This window comes from Odocoileus virginianus, chromosome 29 (genome assembly GCF_023699985.2).
Source record: "Odocoileus virginianus isolate 20LAN1187 ecotype Illinois chromosome 29, Ovbor_1.2, whole genome shotgun sequence".
NCBI classification, from domain to species: Eukaryota; Metazoa; Chordata; class Mammalia; order Artiodactyla; family Cervidae; genus Odocoileus; species Odocoileus virginianus.
In genome coordinates, this window is record NC_069702.1 from 11,223,109 (window position 1) to 11,248,885 (window position 25,777).

General features: G+C 42.3%; 1 protein-coding gene across 1 annotated transcript in view; it reads left to right on the forward strand.

The window, feature by feature from the left end:
• Positions 1 to 25,777, forward strand: part of CLNK (cytokine dependent hematopoietic cell linker) — a 204,393-nt gene that overhangs the window by 122,661 nt on the left and 55,955 nt on the right. Inside the window, exons 7-10 of the mRNA XM_070458116.1 lie at positions 83 to 180; positions 9,157 to 9,202; positions 24,768 to 24,793; positions 25,012 to 25,031. Coding sequence (XP_070314217.1) covers positions 83 to 180; positions 9,157 to 9,202; positions 24,768 to 24,793; positions 25,012 to 25,031 — 190 coding nt within the window. The remainder of the gene's footprint in view (positions 1 to 82; positions 181 to 9,156; positions 9,203 to 24,767; positions 24,794 to 25,011; positions 25,032 to 25,777) is intronic.

Below are 25,777 nucleotides of genomic sequence, written 5' to 3' on the forward strand. Positions count from 1 at the left end.
TGTAGATGTGCAAATATTTTGTCCATTTCAGTGTGCAGAGTCATGTAAAGTATGACTTTAAATAATTTTTCTTTTTTCACAGATACACGCTATTTCAAGGGTATGATGGACACACCCCTGTCCTTAGATTCCAAGCCCTCTCTCCCCACAGACAGGCAAACCTGGATGAAGCTGGAAGAAGTAAGTAAAAGCTTGACTGCGCGAACCAAACATATGGAGGGCACTGCCTAGCAACCAAGAGCTTTACCGACTCTCATTTCCAAGGCATCTTGTTGGAATGCCTTGGTGATGAGCAGGTCAAGCTCAGTGAGGTGCAGGGTGATTCGGCTCGAGGGATCATGGTCCTTAGAATAGGTACATAGAAGGGAAGAGAACTAACATTTGTGAAACATTTTCTGTGAGCCAGGCATCAGGCTAAGGACTTTCACCTGCATCTCACTTAATACTCATCCTGTTCTCTGGGAGCAGAATTTAAACTCAAATCTCTTCGATAACAACATATCATTTTGTCCAGATTTAGGCCCAATGATTCCAGCTGCTAATGGTGTGGTAATAAGCCCTCCATATCTGTCAGTTTCCCATCTGTAGCTTCAGTCAAGGATTAAAAATGTATATATTCCATTAAATTCCAAGAGGCATAACTTGAATTTACCACATGCCAGCAACTATTTATATAGCATTGACATTGAATTAGGTATTACAAGTAATCTAGAGATAATTCAACCAACCAAGGATTTTGTAGTACCTTAGTATGTACTTGATGGAAAAATCTGAGTATAAGCGGACCCACAGAGTTCAAACCCATGCCATTGAGAGTTTCACTGTATACAGAAGGATATACATAGGTTATTTACAAATACTCTGCAATTTCATATGAAGGACATGAGCATCCACAGATTTGGGTATTCAAGGGGCATGCTGGAAGTAATCCCCAGCAGATATGAGGGACGACTATGGTCAACCTCTCTGAACCTCTTTGTAAACCCATTTGCCAAACAGGAGCAACAATCTCTGCCATGCTCACTTCAAAAACCTGTTGAAAATATCTTGTAAATGTAAGTGCTCTAAACACATACAGTATTTTATTTTTAATAACATTGCACAAAATATAAATTAACCATCCCTGAGGTTGCAAAGCTATCAGTCATAATATTTGGGTAAATTTCATGTCAATGTTTTCTGTGCTAATGTATTTCATGCAAGGAAGTCTTTGTTGTATAGTATATATTGGTTTTCCATCCTTAGCACATTGTTTCAGTCATAAAACTATCTCCCATGTCATAAAACAAGCATCAATAAGCATAATCGTTACAGATCCTTCGCTCCTCATATAAGATTTTTAATTATTTTATTTAATCATATAAGATTTTTAATTATTTTATTTAACCATTGAGTGAAAACATTTTAAAGGTTTTCGGTACATATTGTGAAATTACTGCCTGAAAAATCATTTCAATTTACCTTCCCAGAAGCCCGGTATTAGAATTTCCACCTCATAGGATTCTCTCCAAAACTGTACATTATTTTTTTAATTATAATTTTTAAAAAGAGAAAGAGATTTTGCTGTTCTTTCTTTAAAATTTGTTTCACATTTATTAGTGACTGTGAACACACTTAAATATTTATAAGACATTCATCCTTGTGCATTATCTATGCAAATGATTTACTCGTTTAACTAGAGGGTTTCTTTTAAATATTGACAAGAAAAGGAAACTACAATTTTTACCAAGTTGTTCACACAGAACACAACCAATAGAGATTGGGAGAGCAAGATAAGGGATGAAATATTGAACACTTCCTCTTTACACAGACACTAAGCTAAACATTTTAATCATTCACTCAACAAATTCACTTAAGAAACATACGTTGGGTGCCTGCCATGGACTAGACACAATTATCCACTCTGGTATGCAGCAGTAAACCACCAAGGCCCTGCTCTCATGAAACTTACATCTAGTGGATGGAGTCCTATGATATGTAAATGGATAAATAATAGATACAAAGACGATATATCAAGTGATGAGCTTTGAAAATAGAGTGAAAGCAAGGCAATCAGGAAAGGCCTTTCTGAGGAAAGGTGGGAATAAATGAATGAATGACATTTAATCCTTAAAATAACCTTGCAAGATGAATGTTATAATTCTCATTTTAATGCCTCCAACTTTATGAGCTCTGTTTCTTTGGGCCAGTTACTTACCTTCCCTGAGCCTTTACAGTCTAAGCGATAAAATATCATAGCTTTCGTGACAATACATACAGAACACAGTGCCCAGCAGAGAGCAATCAGTTACCAGATGACACCTCCGTGACTACAAGGACTATTTCAGCCCCAGCATCTAGCACAGTGGCTTTATGTAAAAGGTTCTCAGCAGATACTGGTTACATGGATGGAAGAGCTTCCAGGTGGTGCTACTGGTAAAGAACTTGCCTACCAGTGAGGAGACATAAGAGATTCAGGTTCAATCCCTGGGTCAGGAAAATCCCCTGGAGGAGGGCATGGCAACCCACTCCAGTATTCTTGCCTGTAGAATCCCATGGACAGAGGAGCCTGGTGGGCTACAGTCCATAGAGTCACAAAGAGTTGGACACGACTGAAACGACTGACCACAGCACACTGCACGTGAATGGAAATGGACAAACTCAGTTATTTGAACTGAAATTGGAAATATGACTAGCTTGAAATATGAAGGCTTCCCTGGTGGCCCAGCTAGTAATAAGAATCCACCTGCAATGGAGGAGACCCGGATTGGATCCCTGGGTTGGGAAGATCCCCAGAGAAGGAAGTGGTAACCCACTCCAGTATTCTTGCCTGGGAAGTCTCATGGACAGAAGAGCCTGGCAGGCTATAGTCCATGGGGTTGCAAAGAGTCAGACACAACTTAGCAACTAAATCACCTCCACAGCTTGAAATATAGATAGGAAAAGAAACCCGGTCTTCTTTCCCCAGTTTGATTTCTTTTTTTTATATTGGGTAAAGTTGTTTTACAACATTGTGTTTGTTTTTGCTGTATAATTAAGTGAATCAGCTCTATGTACACATATATCCACCCCCTCCCCACCCCAATCCCACCAATCTAAACGTCACCACAGAGCACCAAATGGGACCCTCTTGCACTGTCGCTGGGAATGTAAATCGATACAGCCACTATGCCAAACGGTAAGGATTTTCCTTGAAAAACTAAAAATAGAACTACCGTATGACCCAGAAATTCCACTACGGGGCATATGTCCTGTTGTCGTTGTTCAGTTGCTCAGCATGTCTGAGTCTCTGTGACCCCTTGGACAGCAGCGCACCAGGCTCCCCTGTCCTTCACCACCTCCTGGAGCTTCCTCACACTCACGTCCATTGAGCTGGTGATACTGTATCCTGAAAAAAAAAAACATAATTCAAAAAGACCCAGTCTGATTTCTGTTCACATGGAAACTTTCTCTAGTCTGTCCTTCAAAGTTGTCATATTCAGTCGCTCAGTCGTGTCCGACTCTGCGACCCCATGACTGTAGCATGCCAGGTTTCCCTGTCCATCACCAACTCCCAGAGTTTACTCAAACACATGCCCATGGAGTTGGTGATGCCATCCAACCATCTCATCCTCTGTCATCCCCTGCTCCTCCCACCTTCAATCTTTCCCAGCATCAGGGTCTTTTCCAATGAGTCAGCTCTCCACATCAGGTGGCCAAAGTACTGGGGTTTCAGCTTCAACATCAGTCCTTCCAATGAATATTCAGGACTGATTTCCTTTAGGATGGACTGGTTGGATCTCCTTGCAGTCCAAGAGACTCTCAAGAGTCTTCTCCAACACCACAGTTCTAATGCATCAATTCTTCAGTGCTCACCTTTCTTTATAGTCCAACTCTCACATCCATACATGTGAATACTTGCAATTATCTCTGAGATGTACAACTATGGCAGGCCCCAACAGTGCGCTGTTAGACAGGGAAGAGGGCATTTCAGGAGCCTCATCTCTAAAGCACGGAACATATTGAGGGGACAATAGGAATTTCAGAGTCACTGGGCCAGAGGCTAAAGTCACAAGTTCTTGTCTGGTTATAAAAAGTAGAAAATTCTGACCTAAAAAGTTAAGCTTTTCTTTCACTAAAAACCACTGATAATTCCTCTTTGCATAGAAGTAAACTTTCATAAGAACAATGCTTTCTTAAAAGATGATAATGCTCATTTGATTTTTCATAAACGACTATGCTGGAATTTAAGTCTCCATTCTTACTACTTTATATCCTTTCATATTATCTTTGTAGTTTTTTGTTACAAATTTCTTCTTTTAGCTAGGTCACTTTACAAGTGGAACTATAATCTCAACATATTAAGTCAAATGAAATCTTGTGAGAAAAAGGAGGTGGGAGATGAGCACGATTTTGGCCAGGAGGGAAGTTGTCTTATAAATTAATTCAATAAGGACTTGGCCTCAATTCAAATAAAAAAGGGAGTTTTGCCTTTATAACTAATGTTTGAATTATCCAGTTTTTATGGTAAGCAGATTTTTTTTATTATAACCTCATTCTCAGGAGTTAATTCCAATTAGTTTTGCACATGATGTGGTGATTTAACTATCTGTGAATTGGATCTTCAACAGTCCTTACAGGAACCAGTTCTTGTATGTTGATTCCTTAGACTGATTGCATGCATGCATGCTATGTTACTTCAGTTGTGTCTGATTCTTTGTGACCCTGTGAACTGTAGCCCACCAGGCTCCTCTGTCCATGGAATTCTCCAGGCAAGAATACTGGAGTGGGTTGCCATATCCTTCTCCAGGGGTTCTTCCTGACTCAGGGATCAGAGCCGAGTCTATAATTTTGTCTCCTGCATTAGCACATGGGTTCTTTGCCACTAGCACCATCTGGGAAGCCCCATTAGACTGGTTACAACTATCTTAAAGCTCTATACCATTGTCCATCTTTTCATTTATTGAGCACTCGCTGTGTACAAAGTGCTATGCTCAACAGTGGGGATTAAAAAATAAAAGGAGCCAGTGTCCAGTCTAACGGAGGAGGCAGTGGCCCAAATTGGCAGTTTTGAAATAATAATACAAGGTGTTAAGACTGAGGTGACACAAGATACAAAGAGCAGGGAGCCCCATCACTTAGACCAACCAGAGGCTTTTGAGAAGCCTCCTGGAGGAAGCAATGCAATGCAAAGGAGTCTTCACCAATAATACCTTAATTGTTATCAGTGGTTCTCGTCTGGGAACATTTTGCCCCCTAGTGGACAATTACAAAGACTGGCGACATTTTTGGTTGTTAAGACTTGGGGAACGCTACTGACATCTAGCGGGCAGAGGGCAGGGATGCCGCTAAGTAGGCTGCAAACGCACAGAGCAGCCTCCCACAGCAAATTGGCCGGCCCCAGCTCTGAACGGAGCCGAGGTCTGTTACAATGAAACCTGGGTTATAACGTGCTGTAAACTCAGAACTGCATCCATGCGTCCACCTTTTGCATTTAACCTCTTATTTTTCGTTCCCTCATAATCTAGCATTGTTACAGGTATATAGTAGACATTAGAAAATCAGTATTTGATAGAAAATGAGACTAGCCCTAGGGAGGGGCATAAAATACTTCTAGGCTTGGGATCCTATGCTAATACCATCAAAGTGTAGGTCCCTCTGGAGAAGATGCAGCCAAAAAACTCTCTCGTGCAAAAGAGCCAAATGGATCCAAATGTCCAAAGACACAAAATGGAATATGGCCAGCTACAACTAGGGATTATCATCCTAAGTGAAGTAAGTCAGAAAGAGAAAGAAAAATACCATATGATATCACTTGTATGTGGAATCTAAAGTAGGACACAAATGAACCTATCTACAAAACAGAAATAGATTCGCAGACAGAGATCAGACTTGTGGTTACCAAGAGGGGTGGGGGGAGAGAAGGGGATGGACTGGGAGTTTGGGGGTGGTAGATGCAAGCTATTACATTTAGAATGGATCAACAACAAGGTGCTAATGTATAGCACCAGGAAATATATTCAACATGCTGTTACAAGGACTTCCCTAGTGGCTCAGAGGGTAAAGCGTCTGCCTACAATGCGGGAGACCCGGGTTCAATCCCTGGGTCAGGAAGATCTCCTGGAGAAGGAAATGGCAACGCGCTCCAGTATTCTTGCCTGGAAAATCCTACGGATGGAGGAGCCTGATAGGCTACAGTCCATGGGGTCGCAAAGAGTCGGACACGACTGAGCGACTTCACTTTCTTTCCTGTTATAAACCATAATGGAAAAGAATATTAAAACAAAATGCATATAGGTGCATAACTGAGTCTTTGCCATACAGCAAAGATTAGCACAATGTTGTAAATTACCTATTGTTGTTGTTGTTGTTTAGTCACTTCGTGTCCAACTCTTTGTGACTCCATGGATTGCAGCATGCCAGGTTTCCCTGTCCTTCACCATCTCCCAGAGTTTGCCCAAGTTCATGTCCATTGAATTGGTGATGCCATCCAACCCTCTCATCCTCTGTCATCCCCTTCTCCTCCTGCCCTCAATCTTTCCCAGCATCAGGGTCTTTTCCAGTGAGTCAGCTCTTTGCATCAGGTGGCCAAAGTATTGGAGCTTCAGCATCAGTCCTTCCAATGAGTATTCAGGGTTGATATCCTTTAGGATTGATACTTCATTTAAAAATTAATTAATTTTTAAAAGTAGAATTTAGCCAGCAAAGGGGAGAAGAGCAGGCACTAAGGAAGACTGATCCCTAACACCCTAGTCACACGGGGCCCAGCAAGACGGAGACTATGGAGGTTCTCCCCTGCTCCAGGCTAGCAATGGGGGGTGGGAAGAACTTTGGGAGAGACCCTCTCTCCTGGGCAGGTGCACAGAGAAGATTGAAAGCTGAGGATGCAACAAGATCTTAACAAAAACCCTGCAGCACACCAGCCTCCGTGGGGTCTCCCTGGAGGAACTGGAAGCTGAGGGTGTGATGAAGGAGGCCACAGCAATAACAAACCCGAACCAAACTTGATGCTTGACTACATGGACCAGCAGAAGAGCCACATCATGTGTAGGCAGAGTTACGTGGCCCAGTGTTCCACAGAGGAGAAGAGGTAGGCTTTGAACACCAAGACCTAACAGGAAACAGGGTTCAGTGGCCCTTCCTCCCCTTCACTTGACCACCTCAACTTGGCACCAAAAAAGTATACTACTGAGACTCTATGTTAGTCACGGTTCTCTAGAAGCATAGGCAATAGGTAGATAGATTATTGATTGATAGATAGATATTAATAGATAGATGTGTGTACTCAGTCTTGTCTGACTCTTTGTTACTTTCTAGACTGTAGCCCACCAGGATTCTCTGTCCATGGACTTTCCTAGGCTAGAATTCTGGAAAGGGTTGCTATTTCCTTCCCCAGGTTATCTTCCTGACCCAGGGATCGAACCCCCATCTCCTGTGTCTCCTGCATTGCAGGTGGATTCTTTACCACTGAACCACCTGGGAAGCCCCCACTAGATAGATAAAATAGATACACAGATGGATAGATAGATATAGATAGGATAGAAAGCTCAAGACATATAGGCATATAGACATATACATATAAATAAATTAGTGATTATGGAGGCTCAGTTCCACAATCTGCCATCTGAAAGCTGCAGACCAGGAATGCCAATGGCCTCTAACTTCCAGCTCAAGTTCAAAGGCATGAGCACCAAGAGAACCAATGATATAAATCTCAGTCATCAAGGACAGGAGAAGAGCAATGACCCAAGTCAACAGTCAGGCAGAGAGAACAAATTCTCCTTTCTCCTCCCTTTTTATTTTATTCAGGACCTCCATGGACTGAAAGATGCCCACTGGCTTTGTGGAAGGCAATCTGCCTTACTCTGCTGATCCAAATTATAATCTCATCCAGAATCACTTTCACAGACACACCCAGCAATAAGGTTTCACCAAATATCTGGATACCATGTGACCCTGTCAGTTTGATACGTAAAACTAAACATCATCATAGACCCCAATGCTGACCTAGGCTTAAAGGCTTTCCAAGGCATTGGGCATTATTAGTATGTCTCCATCACCTTCTTCAGGACTTCCCTGCAGCTCAAATGGTAAAGAATGTGCCTGCAGTGCAGGAGAGACCTGGGTTCAATCCCTGGTTCTGGAAGATCCTCTAGAGAATGGCAATCCACTCAAGTATTCTTGCCTGGAGAATCCCACGGACAGAGGAGCCTAGCAGGCTACAGTCCATGGGGTCACAAAGAATCAGACAGGATTGAACTACTAACACACATCACCTCCTTCACCCTCATATCTAAAGATTATACAGCAAGCTGTATAGTTCAATTCTGCCTTTAACTTTTTTAAGTGGTGATTTTCCTTTTTATTATGTGGACCATTTTTTTTAAAGTCTTTATTGAATTTCTTACAGTATTGCTTCTGTGTTATGGCCATGAGGCATGTGGGATCTGACCTCCTCTCTACCAGGGATCAAACCCACACCCCCTGCATTGGAAGGCAAAGTCTTGACCACCGGACCACCAGGAAAGTCATATCAATGCCTTTAATACAATTAACAATGACAGCTAACAATTTCTCAGTTTGATTGGTGTTATTTCCTGTTCTAGGCACATAGCCGATCTCATGCAGTCCTGCCATCCTTGTGAAGTATCAGTCCTTATGTTGCCCCCATTTCACAGCTGAAGAAACTGAGGTTTAGAAAGTTAAATGACTGGCCATGTTCTCATAGCCAGCACATGATGAAGGTGATTTCCCAACAGGGGCATTTACACAGGTTGCACTTTGATCTGCCTGCTCAATCACTTTCATGGACTTGACCATGCACATTGACCTTCACAATAACTCCATGACATGGACTGACATGAATAGCGTTTTCCCTATTAAAAAAGATGAAAAAAATCTAAGGTTCACAATATGGTAAATGCCTTTCCAAAGTTTGACTGCAATAAGAGGCAGGATTGATTCTCAAACCAAATGTTTCTTATGCCAAATTACCACCTGAGGCCACTACACTTGTCACTGGCTTGGGGGGTATTTACATACATTGAATAGTTGCCAGCCATACACACAGGGTGATCTCTAAGAATGATGAGTCCTGGACTCATAACCTTAGGGATCTAACCATACTGAGTGAGTGGCAGGTCACGAAATGGAATAGTCACAATTTAAGAGATAATTGTAATGCATTGTCTTCTACAGGTGCAAAAGCCCATTTCCAAGGATATCAGAAACCAACATGTTAAAGGTAAAGTCAAATCACAAAGTTTGAAATGTATCTGTATATTTTTAGATTTTTCTCAACAAGGTTATCTATTAAATTAACCTTCACCTAATAAGGTTTTCTAATTTTGGAAAGACTCTCTCACATCTTATGCCTTTTTATCACCTTACCTTATTAATGAGGAAGTTGACTGTGACAAGTCATATTCCATGTTGTACAATCTGTAAAGAAATTGCTTTGAAACATATATTTCTTGCCTCAAATACATAGCTAAGTTATTTCTCTAAGCATACCCTTGTAAAATCGAAAGACAGACATCTAATTTTAAAATATTGATTAATTAATATGAAAACAGATTTTAAAGCTTTAGGCAAAGCAACTCAATTTGGAGATGAAGATACAGGTAAGAAGCTGAAAGGAAACAATCAATTTCAGCAGTGCTCGAAGCACAAATGGAGGATAGCCACAGTAACTTAATTGACTCCTATACATTATAGCTTTTCTCATCACTTCACCCAATGTCCCCTTCTTCTTTTTACAATGTCCGCTTGGAAAAGATGACAGTCCCGTGTTTTACATTTCCCAGTTACTGAAACATATCAAATTCATATTTTATGTGTCCAATACTATATTCTGTAACACATTACTAACATCAGATTTTCTTTCATGGGAAAGTGTAATCACTAGAGCCCTAAGAGGGAAGAGATGGCACATCCAAATTAGGATAATTTAAAGAGGTTTATTTATAAAGGAACTATTTACTAAGGTATGTGAGGTGTTGGGGAAGAATGTGGGATGATGCAGACACTAGGGCCAACAGCAGTGGCATTATCACCACTCCCCAACCCGGAGATGAGGGGACAGCCACAGAAAACGAGAAGGTGCTCATCACCTTGAGAGGAGCAGTGACCGTTTTTGAGGGACGTCACCAGCTCATGTGAGCTTCCCTGGTGGCCCAGAGGGTAAAGTGCCGGGAGGTCCAGGTTTGACCCCCGGGTCAGGAAGATCCCCTGGAGAAGGAAATGGCAACCCACCCCAGTACTCTTGCCTGGAAAATCCCATGGACAGAGGGACCTGGGAGGCTACAGTCCATGGGGCCGCAAAGAGTCGGACACGACTGAGCGACTTCACTTTCCTTACTTTCCTTTCCTTTCCCAGCCCATGTGGACCTCCCAGGGTGGGAATGAATGGAATACACGCCCCAACCTCCCCCTCCAAACTTCCTCTGGTCTCCTGCTGGGACTTCCCAATGGCTGCACCCAACCAGAAACCACAGGGCCTGGCTGCCTGTCCTGGTTGGTCCCCCAGGACCGAGAGAAGGTGGAGCAGAGGGGACCAGACGAACGGTGGACCTGGAGGCCCAAGAGCAGATGCCCACAAAGGGAAGCAAGGCGGAAGGAGCAACGAGAGTAGCTGACGCCCGGGCTCTGCCTTCCCCTGGCTGTGTGACCTTAAGTGAGGCACCTAACCTTCTGAGCCGTTACTTTCCTCTTCTAGAAATGTGAAATCGCCAGGGTTTTTATGACTCTTCCGTTGGATTGCATAAGCAGACGCAGGGGACAAGGGCTGTTTCCTGACCCATCTCTCCTCTCCATCTTCCATAACCAGACTGATCCCTGTCTATCTGCCCTCTAGACCCCTTTAAACCATCCCAAATAGGGAAGCTTTTCTATCAGTGGCTGTTGAGTCCTTGAACATGGAAATGCGTTTGATGTACACAGCACTTGATTTACAGCTTTCCTTCAGTAACAGATGTACTAATATCATTAGCCCTTAGAAGATCCCATGAATTATATAGAAGTTTTTTCCTGCTTCTTGACAGAGAAAGGGCTCAGAGCACAGAGCACAGAGGGACCCCAAGGCAGACCATAATCGTGTGCTATATACAGAGGTCCTAAGTCATAGTAGAACCTTCATAGCCATTTATGGAGAAATGAGTCCGGGGAGTAAGGTAAGAAATGGGTTTCACAGTTCTTCTCTTTTTTAATAGTCCACTGTAGACATGGAGCTTCATTTCTTTGACAGCAGAATCTTCTTTGACCACCGTTCTACGGAGGGGCCTGGCAGGCTGCCATCTAGGGGGTCGCATGCATGCATTGCAGAAGGAAATGGCAACCCACTCCAGTATTCTAGCCTGGAGAATCCCGGGGCCGGAGGAACCTGGTGGGCTGCTGTCTATAGGGTCGCACGGAGTCGGACATGACTGAAGCGACTTAGCAGCAGCAGCAGCTACATATATTAATATGTCTGTGTGACAATGCAGATGGTTCTAATACCAATTCCAGCATGCACAGGGGGCACTTCCCCCACCTACCCACACGTCATCAAGCAATTCTCTAGACTCCAGCTGGGTGTCCTACAATTTGATCCAGTTCTGACACTGTCCACCCAGAAACAGCATCAGATGAACAAGTGAAGGGTTCCCTCCTACCAGACCACACCTCACCACTGCAGATGCTGTCATGAACCCAGATTGTCACCTGTGCTTCTATAGATTGAAGCTTCCATCCACCCCTTCCTTGGGTTCAATTAATTTGTTAGAGTGGCTGACAAAACTCAGAGAAACATTTTACTTACTAAATTGCCAATGTATCAATAAAAGGATATAACCCAGGAACAGTAAGATGGAAGAGGCACAGAAGGGAGATATTGGGAAAAGGCAGGGAGCTTCCATGATTCTTGAATTTCTGTGTGTTCCCCAACTTGGAAGCTCCAAACTCTTGGGAGTTTGTGGAGGCTTCATTATGTAGGCACAGTTGACTACATCATTGGCTGTTGGCGACTGAACTCAATCTCAAGCCACTCCCCCTTCCTGGAGTGAGGGTAGGTTTAGATTTGGGGGACTGTAAATTTCAGCCCTCCAATCACATGGTCAACTCCACTGGCAACCAACTCCCATCCTTAGGTAGGATCTGAAAGTCATCTCCTTAACATTACAAAAGACACCTAGATAGCTCTCATCACTTAGGAAATTCCAAAGGATTTAGGAGTTCTGTGCCAGACACAGAGATGAAGATCAAATATATATTTCTCATTATAAATCACAAATCACGACTATGCATTCATCTATTTACTTATACTTCACCTTAGCTCACAAATGTTGGAGTAGTTAACAAAAACCTGCATGGTGTAGCAGAAAAAGTTTTAAACTGTAGGAAATATGGAGACAGACAAAGGTAAAGATGCAATTCGGGATTCTCAGACACAAGTCATTGCATTCTATTAAATTTAAACTACTAGTTTGCCTCGATCTTCCTGGCAGTCTATTCAAAAAGGGAGAGCCTGCTTTTTCATGAAAATCAATTGCCCCAAGTAAGAAAACAGTAAAGCAATCCCTCAAGGAGTACAACAAGACCACATCTTTCAGAGTTAAGTTAGTCCGGCCAGTTTTATAGAGGATGATGGCTGATATCCGGGTACCATGGCTGAAAAATATGGCTGTTTTTGTAAAACTAGTGCATGCGTGCTAAGTCGCTTCAGTCATATCCGACTCTTTATGACCCCATGGGCTGTAGCCCACCAGGCTCCTCTGTCCTTGGGATTCTCCAGGCAAGAAGACTGGAGTGGGTTGCCATGCCCTCTTCCCAGGGATCGAATTCACGGCTCTTACGTCTCCTGCATCGGCAGGTGGGCCCTTTACCACCAGCACCACCTGGGAAGCCCCTTTTAAAAGTAGACCCCAGTGTAGACTGCAGAGGGGACCTCGGTGAAAACAAAGCTCACAGAAGTTCAGCTTGTAAGTTGCATGGAAAACTTCTTCAATGAGAGTAATTTTCTTTGTGTCTTCTCTTCCTACACTTCCATAATTGATGGGTTTATATTACTATCCAGAGCTCTAAGGGACTGTACTGAGAAAGAAGCTGGAAGGGAGAAAAGTAATATGAATATCCCTGTTTTTTGGATCAGGCAACTTTCTGGAAAATGCTTGAATGATTTATGTGTTTATTACAAAATTCTGTATGTTTGATGCAAACACATTCTCAGATAATTTATTCATTCTCACAAAATGTCATAGAGAAAAACATATTGGGTGGTTCAGTCATGGCAGAGTTTTATGGTGATATTTTTCATCAAGTTGAGCAGTTATAGATTTATGTTAATGTACATTTCATATTATTTTTCTTGCAATCATATTCTGACATTATCTGGAAACTGTCAGATTTCAAGAACTTATCTTCCCTGAAGCTTGGCTTCTTTTATTCATTCCTAAAAATGGATAAAGGTTTATTTGGGGGCAAAGTATTCATATAGTGTAAGTTGGTTGTGAAAGTGTTAGCCACTTAGTCGTGTTTGACCCTTTGTGACCCCATGGACTGCACCCCACCAAGCTCCCCTGCCCCTGAATTTTTCCTGGCACAAATACTGGAGTGGGTAGCCATTCCCTTCTCAGGGGCTTGTGATGAACCATTAATTAGCATTAGCCATAGATGCAAAAAGAAACTCTCTTTTTAGATGAGGATAGCTGTAATATTCAAAAGTGGTTGTGGCTTAGCTTCTCTCTCTTTTTTTTTTTTTTCCTTTTTTTAAATTGGAGGATAATTGCTTTACAATGTTGTGTTGATTTCTGCTGCACAACAGCTCAGGTCAACTCTAAGTGGTTTAGCTTCTTAATGCTGAGCAGAAAGGAGGCTAAAGTGAGTTTTTCTTTGCCTTCCATGTGAACCAAGCACAAACTCTAAACCAATTTCCTTAGAGGTGAGAAGCACATCATATATAAGAATGAATTTATAACAAAATACGATAAACTATCCATGAAAAGAAAGAGGGAATTACACACCAGGTGGCCGAACCTGTATATCCAGAAACATGAGTTTGGTTAAAAAGAAGTACAATAGAATTCCATATAATGCCATCAAAAGACCTTTCTACCAGTTTGCTTTTTGTCAAATTTAGACGCCAAAGAGTTTTGAGTTAATCGGGATCTACCCCCTCACCTTATGCCAAGAGGCCGCGCAAGGGAAGGAGCTCACATAAGGTCACAGAGCAAGCAGTCTGACCCTCGACCAGAGTCCAGTCTCTTGGCAACATGGCAATGTTTCCAGGGTTTTACTATAGTTGCTAGCATCTAACACTTTTTCTGCAAACTCCCTAAATGATTTCTCACTCACCAAACTCCAGCATCCTTGCCTGGAGAATCCCATGGAGACAGGAGCCTGAAAGGCTACGGTCCGCAGGGATGAGCAGGGTTGGACACAGCTGAAGTAACTCAGCACAGCACTTAGCACAGACTGTGCAAGGTTTTAGCACAAAAGACAGGAAGTGATGGGTGATACTGTCCTCTAGTGGCAGAACACGGCGACCCAAAACATCACAAAAAGGATGGAATTTGCCTTCCTGTAGATTACATCCTTAACAAAAATCACAAGCTTTAGGCCACAGACCTAGAAACAGTCAGAAATAAATTTAAGATTATCCTCCTACCATTTTAGATTCAAGTTTATTTCAGACACAAACAGTGGCTCAAAAGTGATAGAAGTCATGTTCCTGTTCAGGCGCAAAAAAAAAAAAAAATAGTGATAGACACATTGATACAAGATCAGTTCAAAGCTAATGTTATAGATGTTGTAATGTTATAGATGTTGAACTGCAGGACAATATTTTGTCTTACCGTCACACAGAGAAAAAGAAAAGTGTTAGATAACCACTCATGTAGCAAACACACATTTCAATAGAGAGCAGTAAAGAAGCCACAAATAGAAGAGCTAAAACACAAAGCACTTACACCACCATGTGATAACTACCAGGGTAGAAGTCCACTTTATTCAAAAATCACTTTGTGCCAGGGTACAGAAGACCTTAGACCACAAGGAGCCCGCAGTCTGGCAGGTCTCTCCTGTGGGAACTCGAAACAATACTTAATTGTGCCCCAACAGGAGAACTGTGAGTCCCAGGACTGATTCACATAGCAGGGGACATAGAGCTGAGGTGTGAGGCAGTGACCTCAGGGAAGGTCAAATATTACGTCTGAAATGCAGTAGCAGCCAAAATGTGGTTGCATGAAGGTTGGATCTGGGGACAAGGACTCCTGGGTTCAAACCCCAGTTTTATGACTTCACAAGTATCGACAAAGAGCTTAACCTCTCAAAGTTTCCGTATCTCTAAAAGGGAAGAAATGCTCTTACATCCGTAAGATACCTGTCTCTCGTAAGGTACTGATACAAATCCTATAGCACAGTTGTTGACACATGATGGACCCTCGACAAAGGGATACTGGACCGAACAAATGACTCTCACAATTTTTCCTCCTTCACTTATTCTTGCCCTTCTCCCTGCCCTGGAAGATCCCCCTGCCTCTCTGTGTAGGCTGAAACCATGCTTTATCTAGTCTGGTGCTGAGCAAACACAATAAATCTGTTACCGATGAATATAAAAATAAGTTGCTTAACTTTAAACATCAGACCTGACTGAACATTGTTTTCCTGCAGCAAACACATAGCGCCGTGCTGAGCACACACTGGATGCATAGTAAACTCTACAGTAACTCTAAAATTTAGCCCATGTTAATAAAAGTGTATCAGATAAGCATTGTCGGGGGTCACAGGACCACCAAGAGATCAGTCTGTGATGCTTAGCCACGAGTTCCCATTATGTGGAGGCCTGGAAGGGGCAAGCCAAGAAACCCAACTGCTTCTGGTACCATCTCTGTTTGTGATGGGAACTTGTTAGTGTAAGTTCACGTGCTCAACGCACAGTGAGGCCAAGCAAACCGAAAGGGTGGCGTTTGGAGCAGAGAAAGGTTTATTGAAGGGCCATGAAAGGAGTTGGGTGGCTCACGATCTAAAAAAACCCTGAGCTCCCCGAAGGGTTTTGGCAAAGCATTTTCAAAAGCCAGGTGAGGGAGGTGGGCAACAGTGTACATGGGGGAACAGGGTGGTGTCACAAGGGTTCACATGATCAGTGCTGAGGAAGCCTCGGCTCTGTGCTCACAGTCATCAGTTAACATCCTCTCTTTGGTGGGGGTTTTAGCATCTGTAAAACAACTCAGGAAATATGCATCAAATACTGCTATCTAGGGCCTTCAGAGAGGAGCTAAAGCAGAGGATATGGTGGAAGGTCCCATAAGGTCCTGCTTAGTTATAAATCTAGGCAACTGATTTTCCTGGGGCTTCCCAGGTGGCACAGTGGTAAAGAATCCACCTGCCAATGCAGGAGATGCGAGAGATGCAGTTTCGATCCCTGGGTTGGGAAGGTCCCCTAGAGTAGGAAATGGCAACCCGCTCCAGTATTCTTGCCTAGAAAATTCCAAGGATGAGGAGCCTGGCAGGCTACTGTCCATGGTGTCGTGAAGAGTAGGACATGATCAGGTGATTGAGCACACACACACACTGGCCCTTAATATCCCATCTGTAGAAAGATGGTAGAACACAATGGCCTCTAGCTTTTTGTGAATCCATGGATATGGTTCATACATACAAATCCACCCATTCCACTGCTCACACACCCCATCGCCTCTGAAGCCTTGGTCCTTCCCTTCACCCTGCCTACCCACCTTGCCTCCACTCCCTGAGACACTGATGTCAGCCAAAAAGATGTCTCCCAGGCTCGTTTAGAAAGAGACTTCTATCCCACACCCATTACTAAGCCCCATGGTGCAGCTGTTGACATGGATGTTCCTAAGAAACTGCACTTTCCAACATTATGACGAGCTATTAAAGTCAGCAGGTCCCTCCCATATCCCAGACTTTGCCTAACCTAATCCCTCCCTACTCAACCCCAAGAGTGGTTTCAGCAATTTACTGCTGAAATTAATTTCTGAAAGTTTCCACAGACTTTCTCAAAAAACTCAAAAATGTTTCTCAGAATAGGCCTTGTGAAATATACACTAGCCACTTGGATCGTTTCTTCTTTGGATGCTCCTGCAATTAATCATCAGGACATGAAATTCCAGTGGTTCACTTTCATGTATTAATGTTATAAAACTCTGAGACATCATAAATACTGCCAGGTTTTATCCATTTTTTTCCAGAGTCTATGTTTTAATTACATAATATTACACTGATGCTTTGTTTCCAAAAGTGTTGATTGTCATGACCATATTTTATAAACAAAGGGTATTACATATATTTAACACAAAATGAGTAGGAGCTAATTGAAAACAAGTGCCTTTTATTTACTCTTAACCATCCAAGGAACTACACTTCATGATCTGTGCTTTATAGACATTAAAATAAGCCCAGGACATTTAAATAATTCTCCCAAGATTACTCAGTAAGTGATGGGGGTGAGGTGGGATTAGAACCCAACTTGTATGATTTCAAAGATCTCATCTGTGTCATTGTCCCTTCCATCAAGAAACAAATTCTTGAATCTCTATCTTCTTGTCCAACCATTTACATCACAGATGAGAATACCAAACAATAGAGCAAACCCTGATTTGTAGCTTCCGTCAGTTTCCGTGGTGCAAATACGCCTGCTATGGCAGATTTCAGGATCACTGAAGATGATCGGTGAAGATGGGAAGACATGCCATATTTAGTGATTTACACATTAGACACGATAGAAGTAAAGAACTTCAACAGCATAGATAGATGTGGTAGAATAATCAGAAAGTCATGAGTTTTGAGCATATGCTACCTTTTTCATAAGTTCAGTGTACATTTATATAATTATTTTTTAATAATGGCTGTGTTTAACACCTGCATTGCAGAATCCTGAAAATTCAACAACCAGCTCTCAAAAACGCCACCAGACACACCACCCCTGCCCCAAAATGGACAAACAAGTCTCACAATACTTTCTTCTTCTCCCAGTTGTTGTTCAGTCGCTCAGTCAGGTCTGACTCTTTGCAACCCCATGGACTGCTGCACGCCAGGCATCCCTGTCCTTCCCCACCCTCCAGAGTTTGCTCAAACTCATGTCTACCGAGTCAGTGATGCCATTCAGCCATCTCATGCTCTATCATCCCCTTCTCCTCCTGCCTTCAATCTTTCCCAGCATCAGGGTCTTTTCCAATGAGTCAGTGCTTCACATCAGGTGGTCAAAGTATTGGAGCTTCAATTTCAGCATCAGTCCTTCCAGTGAATATACTGGTTTGATCTCCTTGCAGTCCAAGGGACTCTCAGGAGTCTTCTCCAGCACCAAGTTCAAAGCCATCAGTTCTTCAGCACTCAGCCTTTATAGTCCAACTCTCACATCCGTACATAACCACTGGAAAAACCATAGCTTTGACTAGATGGACCTTTGTAGGCGAAGTAACGTCTTCTTCCAGAGGCTTTGCTTCAACTTCACGACCCCTGTGAGGTTGACAACTTCATGATTCCACTCTAATAAATTATGGAGATAATCAAACTGGGTCCAATAGATTCTACCACCATGCTGTGTTCAGCTGTCTACATGGTCTCTCAAGAAGCAATACATTTTGCAGCGGAAGTGAGTTTTATCTTGTCGCAAACTCAGGAGCAAAATGACAGTCGAGCAGATGTTGCTAATTACATATGCAGCCACCAGATGGCGAGCATGCCAGCCTCCTCCTAGAGAAAACTGCTTGGTTGAATTTCAAGATGGGAAAAGACCCCAAAGAACACCTGTTCAGGTCTTCTGATGTGACAGGGAACTTTTTGTAGCATTTGAGTTATTTGTGTACCTCATCAGGAAGGTAGATTGCCACTTTCCCTGTAATTTTCCATTATGCAATAATTTTCTAACAATTATGGAATATTTGTTTATTGTTATGCAATAAAAGTCATTACTTGAAGTGCATTAACTCATTTACTCCACACATGAGTTCCCATGAAGTCTGAGTAACCAAGTCTCACTTTTCCAGAATAAAAATTGCAACTGTTTCTCAATCCATTTGTTTATGTCATAAGTATTTTTTGAGCACCTGTTATGACCCCACCAATAGTAAGTAGCACAATCAAAATGCAAACTCAAGAAGTCCAGCTCCAAATCTCATCCTCTTCCAGTGTATACCTGAGTTGTTATTACTTCTTAAACAATTCCTATGCCTCCGCAAAAAAAGATGCCTGCATTTTATCTGAATTATTATCAAAGCTATATGACACACGGATGAGGTATTTCATCTTTTTGATCTAGTCTTCTCACTTGTGCAGTCCCTGAAGTTCATTTCTACCTATTAATTTGTAACATTTCAGTTATCTAAGCAATAAATAAGAGAAACCCATGGCATAAATTACTGCTATTAGACATATTTGATATAGCTGAAGCCCTCAGGATTTTTGTTGTTGCATATGATATCATACACACATTTTTTATTCTTTTTTATTTTTTGAATTTTCTAAATGTCTTTATTGAGATACAGTTCACATACTGTAAAATTCACTAAAGTTTACATCCATGGCTGATTCATGTCAATGTATGACAAAAACCACTACAATAAAAAATAAAGTTTACAATTCAGAGATTTCCCTGGTGGTCCAGTGGCTAAGACTCTCAATGCAGGGAGTCCAGGTTCAATTCCTGGTCATGGGGCTAGATCCCACATGTCACAACAAAGACTGAAGATCCCGCACACCACAACTAAGACCTGGCACAGCCAAATAAATATAATAAATATTTTTGTTAAAGAGAGAGACAGGCTGACTCTAAAAACAGATGGACTTTGCTGGTGGTCCAGTGGTTAAGGTTCCGAGCTTCCACTCCAGGGGGCATGGGTTCAATCCCTGGTGGGGGAACTAAGATCCAGCATGCCAAAAGAATTAAAAAAATAAAAATTTTAAAGGATAAAGTACGCAATTCAATGACGTTAGTATGTTCACAGAATTCTGCAACAAATGGCCACAATCTAAGTTTAGAAAAATGTATCTCCCCCCAACAAAAACCTGTTCATTAAAAGTTGCTCCCCAAACCTTCCCCTTTCCCAAGAAACCACTAATATACTTGCTGTCTCTATGGCTTTGCCTATCGTAGGTTTTTAAAATATAAATGAAATCATGTAATACATAGTCTTTTGGCTTCCTTCAATGAGCATGTTTTAGAAGATCATCTATGTTGTAACGTGTAACATGTTGTAACGTGTAACATGTTTTAACATGTAACATGTACTTTAGTCCTTTTTATTGCCAAATCATAGTCCTTAGTATAGATATAGTTATTTATCCTTTCGCCATGTTGCTTACTCTTTCATCAGTTAATAAACATTAGGATGGATTTTACCTTTTGACTTTTATGATAGTACTGTTCTGAAAATTCATGTACAGGTTTTGGTATGGGTGTATGCTTGCCTTTCTCTTTAGTATATCATGTCGAACTCTTTGCAACCCCAGGGACTATAGCCTGCCAGGCTCCTCTGTCCAGGGGATTCTCCAGGCAAGAATAGTGGACTGGGCTGCCATTTCCTTCTCTAGGGGATCTTCCCAACCCAGGAATCGATCTTGGGTCCCTCTCTCATCTTCCTGCATTGGCAGGTGGGTTCTTGACCACTAGCACCACCTGGGAAGCCCAGAATATACACCCAGGAGAGGAATTACTATACCATGCAGTAGCTCCGCATACACATGTTTTTTAAATGAGGAGGATACTCACTGATGCCAGGGAAAACTTCCACTGTAATCAGGGTACACAGCTTACAGACAGAGTACAGGAAAGATGCGTGTATCACGCACAGTATGTGTGTGCTCAGTTGGGTCTGACTCTTTGGAACCCTATAAACTATAGCCCACCAGGCTCCTCTGTCCATGGAATTTTCCAGACAGGAATTCTGGAGTGGGTTGCCATTTCCTACTCCAGGGGACCTTCCTGACCCAGGAACCGAACTCGGTTCTCCTGCATCTCCTGCACTGCAGGCGGATTCTTGACCGTTGAGCCACCAGGGGAGGCCCATACAGAACAGATGCACCATGGTTAAGGCCAAGTTCTCATCACAGCCTAAAGGACCCCGTGTGACCCCGGGCACGTTCTCACCTCCACCACCGCTGCCTGGAGAGTGCTGTGTGCTGTGCTCAGTCACTCAGTCATGCCCGACTCTTTGAGACCCCACGGATGACAGCCTGCCATGCTCCTCTGTCCATGGGGATTCTCCAGGCAAGAATACTCGGGTGGGTTGCCATGCCCTCCCCCAGGGGATCTTCCAAACGCAGGGATTGAACCCAGGTCTCCCGCTACCAGCAGATTCTTCACCATCTGAGCCACCAGGGAAGCCCAGAGAGTAGAACTCTTTGGTTCTCATCCCACCCCAGGGCCTCTGTACTTGCTGCTCCCTCTGTCAGGGACGCTTGCCCAGGTATTCACATGGTGTGTGCCTTCACTTTCTGCAAGCTTCTATTGTCATCGCCCCTCCACAGAGGTCATCTGGCATCTGCATGAAAAACAGTAACCCCATCACCCGTCTCACACACCCGACCTTCACTTTTCTTTGTAGTGTTTATCACCACCTGCTATCATATACTTTTGTTTGTTTTTTATCTCCTTCTACTGGAATGTGAGTTTACATGACAATAGAAACTTTTTTTTCCTGGTATTATATTCCCCAACACCTACATCAATAAATTTATTAAAAATGAATCCATGCCTGACATACACTAGGGGCTCAAGAATAAACAAATGAATAAAAAAGCAAGATAGATGTCCTTTTCTAAATTCACAATCACTGAATCAAATGAGATGCATATCTCTGAAGCAATAAATGGAATGTTCCTATTGAATTCCACATATTCAGTCTTCTTATTGAACTTTTTTTTTCAGTGAATTGAATTGATCCCCAATAGATACAGTGTATGAAAAAAGGTGTCTTGGACATCTGACATCTAGCTTCACAGGGAAAGTCATCAGCATAAGCTGATATAAGATAGTTTCTCAGGGAGCTCTGCTGCTGAAGCCAATACACAATAAAATGAGGGCATATTCATTTCCTGCTTTCTGATTTTGTGCCTTAAAGAAGCACCCTGTGGCCTAAGTGTTTTTAGTAATCTCATCAAAATAGTCAATGACTTAACATTAACTAGATTGTTGCTGTTGTTGAAATACAACCTGGGTCATATTTTTGTATTTTTACAGTTTAGGAACATCTGCAAATTTTGTCTGCCATTAGTGCATTAGTATTTGATTTCATGCAGAGAAGTCTATACTATCTAAAATGCATTTTCAAAAAACACAATAAGGAAAATGGTAATTTTGTCCAATGAGGTAGTGTGGGGGTTTTTTTGTTTGTTTGCTTGTTTTTTTGGTGTCTGAGTTTTGTTGGGAAGGGGAATCCATTGTCATGGGGGAGGTCAGACCAATAGATCTAGTGCCTGTGAAATAAAATCCATTATCTGGCTTCTCTGGAGAGGTATGGAGCCCTCTCAGAAGAGCTGGGCTGAAGAGGAAGCCACTTATCTCAGTCTACTCCTCCCTCCCTCAATTAGGCCTAGAAGAACCTTTAAAATCATCCAGACCATTGTGTGTTGTGTTGTGTTGTGTTGTATTGTTTTTGACTAAAAGAAATTTTCCCAAAAGAAATCTCAAAAGGAGATCCAGTGGGAAGTGGACCGAGGTGGAGCCTCCACAGTGACAAAGGATGATGAGCTAGAAACCCAGCCTCTCAGCCTTACAGTTTCCTTGGGAGTCCCCAGGAGGACTCCAGGGGACTCTTCATAGCAAAGTTTTAAAACAATGATTTATTCCAATTGTGTCATCTCACAGATAAGGAAAGGAGATTCAGGCAGTGCTAAGTTGAGTTTTAAGTCTCCTATAATAAGATACTTGATTCATGGCAAATAGATGGGGATTTAAGGGAAACAGTGACAGACTTTATTTTCTTGGGCTCCAAAACCACTGAAGATGGCGACTGCAACCATGAAATTAAAAGACACTTTACTACATGTAAATCCATGGCTAATTCATTTCAATGTATGACAAAAACCACTGCAATGATGTAAAGTAATTAGCCTCCAACTAATAAAAATAAATGGAAAAAATAAATAAATAAATTTCATTCTAATATAAAAAAAAAAGACACTTTACTCTTTGGCAGAAAAGTTATGACAAACCTAGATAGCATATTAAAAAGCAGAGACTTTACTTTGCCAACAAAGGTCAATATAGTCAAAGTTATGGTTTTTCCAGTAGTCATGTATGGATGTGAGAGTTGGACCATAAAGAAGGCTGAACGCTGAAGAATTGATGCTTTTGAACTGTGGTGTTGGAGAAGACTCTTGAGAGTCCCTTGGACTGCAAGGAGATCCAACCTGTCCATCCTAAAGGAAATCAACACTGAATATTCATTGGAAGGACTGATGCTGAAGCTCCAATACTTTGGCCACCTGATGCGAAGAGCCAAGTCATTGGAAAAGACTCTGATGCTGGGAAGGATTGAGAGCAGGAGGCAAAGGGGTCAGCAGAGAACAAAGTGGTTGAATGGCATCACTGACTCAATGGACATGAATTTAAGCAAGCTCTGGGAGATGATGAAGGACAGGGAAGCCTGGCGTTCTGCAGTCCATGGGGTCACAAAGAGTCAGACACGACTGAGTGAACAACAGCCATGGTAAGATGCAGTCATCTCACTGACTCCTCTCACCCTCTATAAAACAGCATTTATCAAGTCGCATCCATTTTTATAGATAAGTGAACATTGTTCACTCAAAGAGCTCTCTCTGACACCCCATCCCACGTGTCCCTTCAATGCCACAACCTTCTCTTCCTGAAGTGTTTCCCATGCATGACTACCCTTTAGGTATAAGGCCTATGGCAGCAGGGACAGTGTCTCTCATCATCCCCAGTATGTCCCCAGAACCTAGAACTTGGCCTGTAAACAGAACAACTGGAAACACCTTGAGGGGAAGGATCCTGTTGCGTTTGTCTTTATCTCCAGGGCTTGGCCCTGGGCTTAGCTCAGAGTAGCAGCTCAATAATTGTCTGAGCTGAACTGTGCTGTGGAAATAAAACTACTTAAGAGTGAGAGGGTTCAGTCGTTTGACTCTTTGCGACCCCATGGACAGGCTCCTCTGTGCATGGGATTCTCCAGGACACTGCCATTTCTTCCTCCAGGGAATCTTCCCAACCCAAGGGTGGAACCTGGGTTTCCTGCATTGCAGGTGTATTCTTTACCACTGAGCCATTGCGGGAGCCCATAAGACTACATACAAGTCAGGAGAATCCTTTCCAGGCCCCATTCAGGCTTTTTCTAGGGTCAGGTGTTCTTGGGCAATTTGTCCTCCCTAGTTTTGTCTTTCATAAAATAAAGTAATTGGATTCTGAGGTCTTAGAAAACCCTTTCATCTGAAATGTTCTGTGATACAGTTTTTCTCTTCTTAGAAATGCCTGATGAAAGTGGGTGGCAAGAACTTGAATGAGATGACTACGTATATAAAAGGATATTAATCAACAGCTAATGGTTAATAGGGGACCTCAGGGGTCACACCACATGCGATGAGATCTTCATTCTACCGTTTACTAACTGGGGGACTGGAGGTGAGGTACTTAACTTCCCCATGCTCCAGTTTCTTCATCCAGAGCAAAGGCGAGGATTAAATGAGATCACATAGCGAAAGTATTTAGCATGGTGAAGGGTATCTCATAAGATGGCAACAAATGTTCATTGGCATTGCACCAGAATTATTCAAATGGGAATGATTTCCATTTAAACGTATATAAAGGTAACTTGATGACATTTTCCATAAACTCACTACTGTTCATTCTTATGTTTTAGGAGACAAACCCACAAAGGGAAACAAGGTAAGAAAAAGCATTAAAATGCATTTGTTACTCACTCTTTGTTTTAGAAGCATAGGAATATGGACAGTATGAAGGCTTAGATGGCACTTGAAAAATATACCCTAGAAATTTGGTTGGGCTTTGTTATTTGTTTGTAAACAAAAAAAAAAAAAATTGTTAACCATGAGCTCTGCTCAAAGAACAATAACTGTGATTTCTGGTTCTCTTTCCTTTTGCAGACTCCTTTACCGCCTCCTCGGTAAGACACTGAAAAGAGAATTTTGTTTCACAATATACTGACATGATTAGTTCCAGAGTTTGAAAAGAGATACACAGACATCTGACACTGAAAAACTAATGAGTTGGTCAATGAACAAGAATAAACAAGCCTCATTCATCCATTTATCATTCATTCATTCACAGTCATATAGTCAATATCCCTTCACGCAGCCATCTTTAATGAATGCCTTGCTTCCCTGCTTCCTGTTTTTTTCCCTTCATTTAGTACAGAAGTCTCTGTCTCCTCTAAGTACAGAAGTCTCCCAGAGTCCTGGCCCTGAGAAATGCCTTCAAGGGACCAACAATATATAAGTACATATTCATATAAGTACTTATGGTTTTATACATAAGTACATGGATTTTATATACATGTTTATATACATGGGGCTTTCCTGGTGGCTCAGATGGTAAAGAATCTTCCTGCAATGCAAAAGACCCGGGCTCGACCCCTGGGTTGGTAAGATCCCCTGGAGAAGGGAATGGCAACCCACTCTGATATTCTTGCCTGGAGAATCCCACGGAGCCTGGTGGGCTGCAGTCCACGGGGTCACAAAGAGTCAGACACGACTGAGCAACTAAGCATGCACACACATGCATATATGTATATATAAATATGGGGGTGGGTGGAACCTACAGATTTGATTTCTCAGGCTCTGAGTTGGCCACTTGGTTGTCCTACTTGGGCCCATGAGGACCTCCATCACAGCACTTCCTACCCTGGTGGGC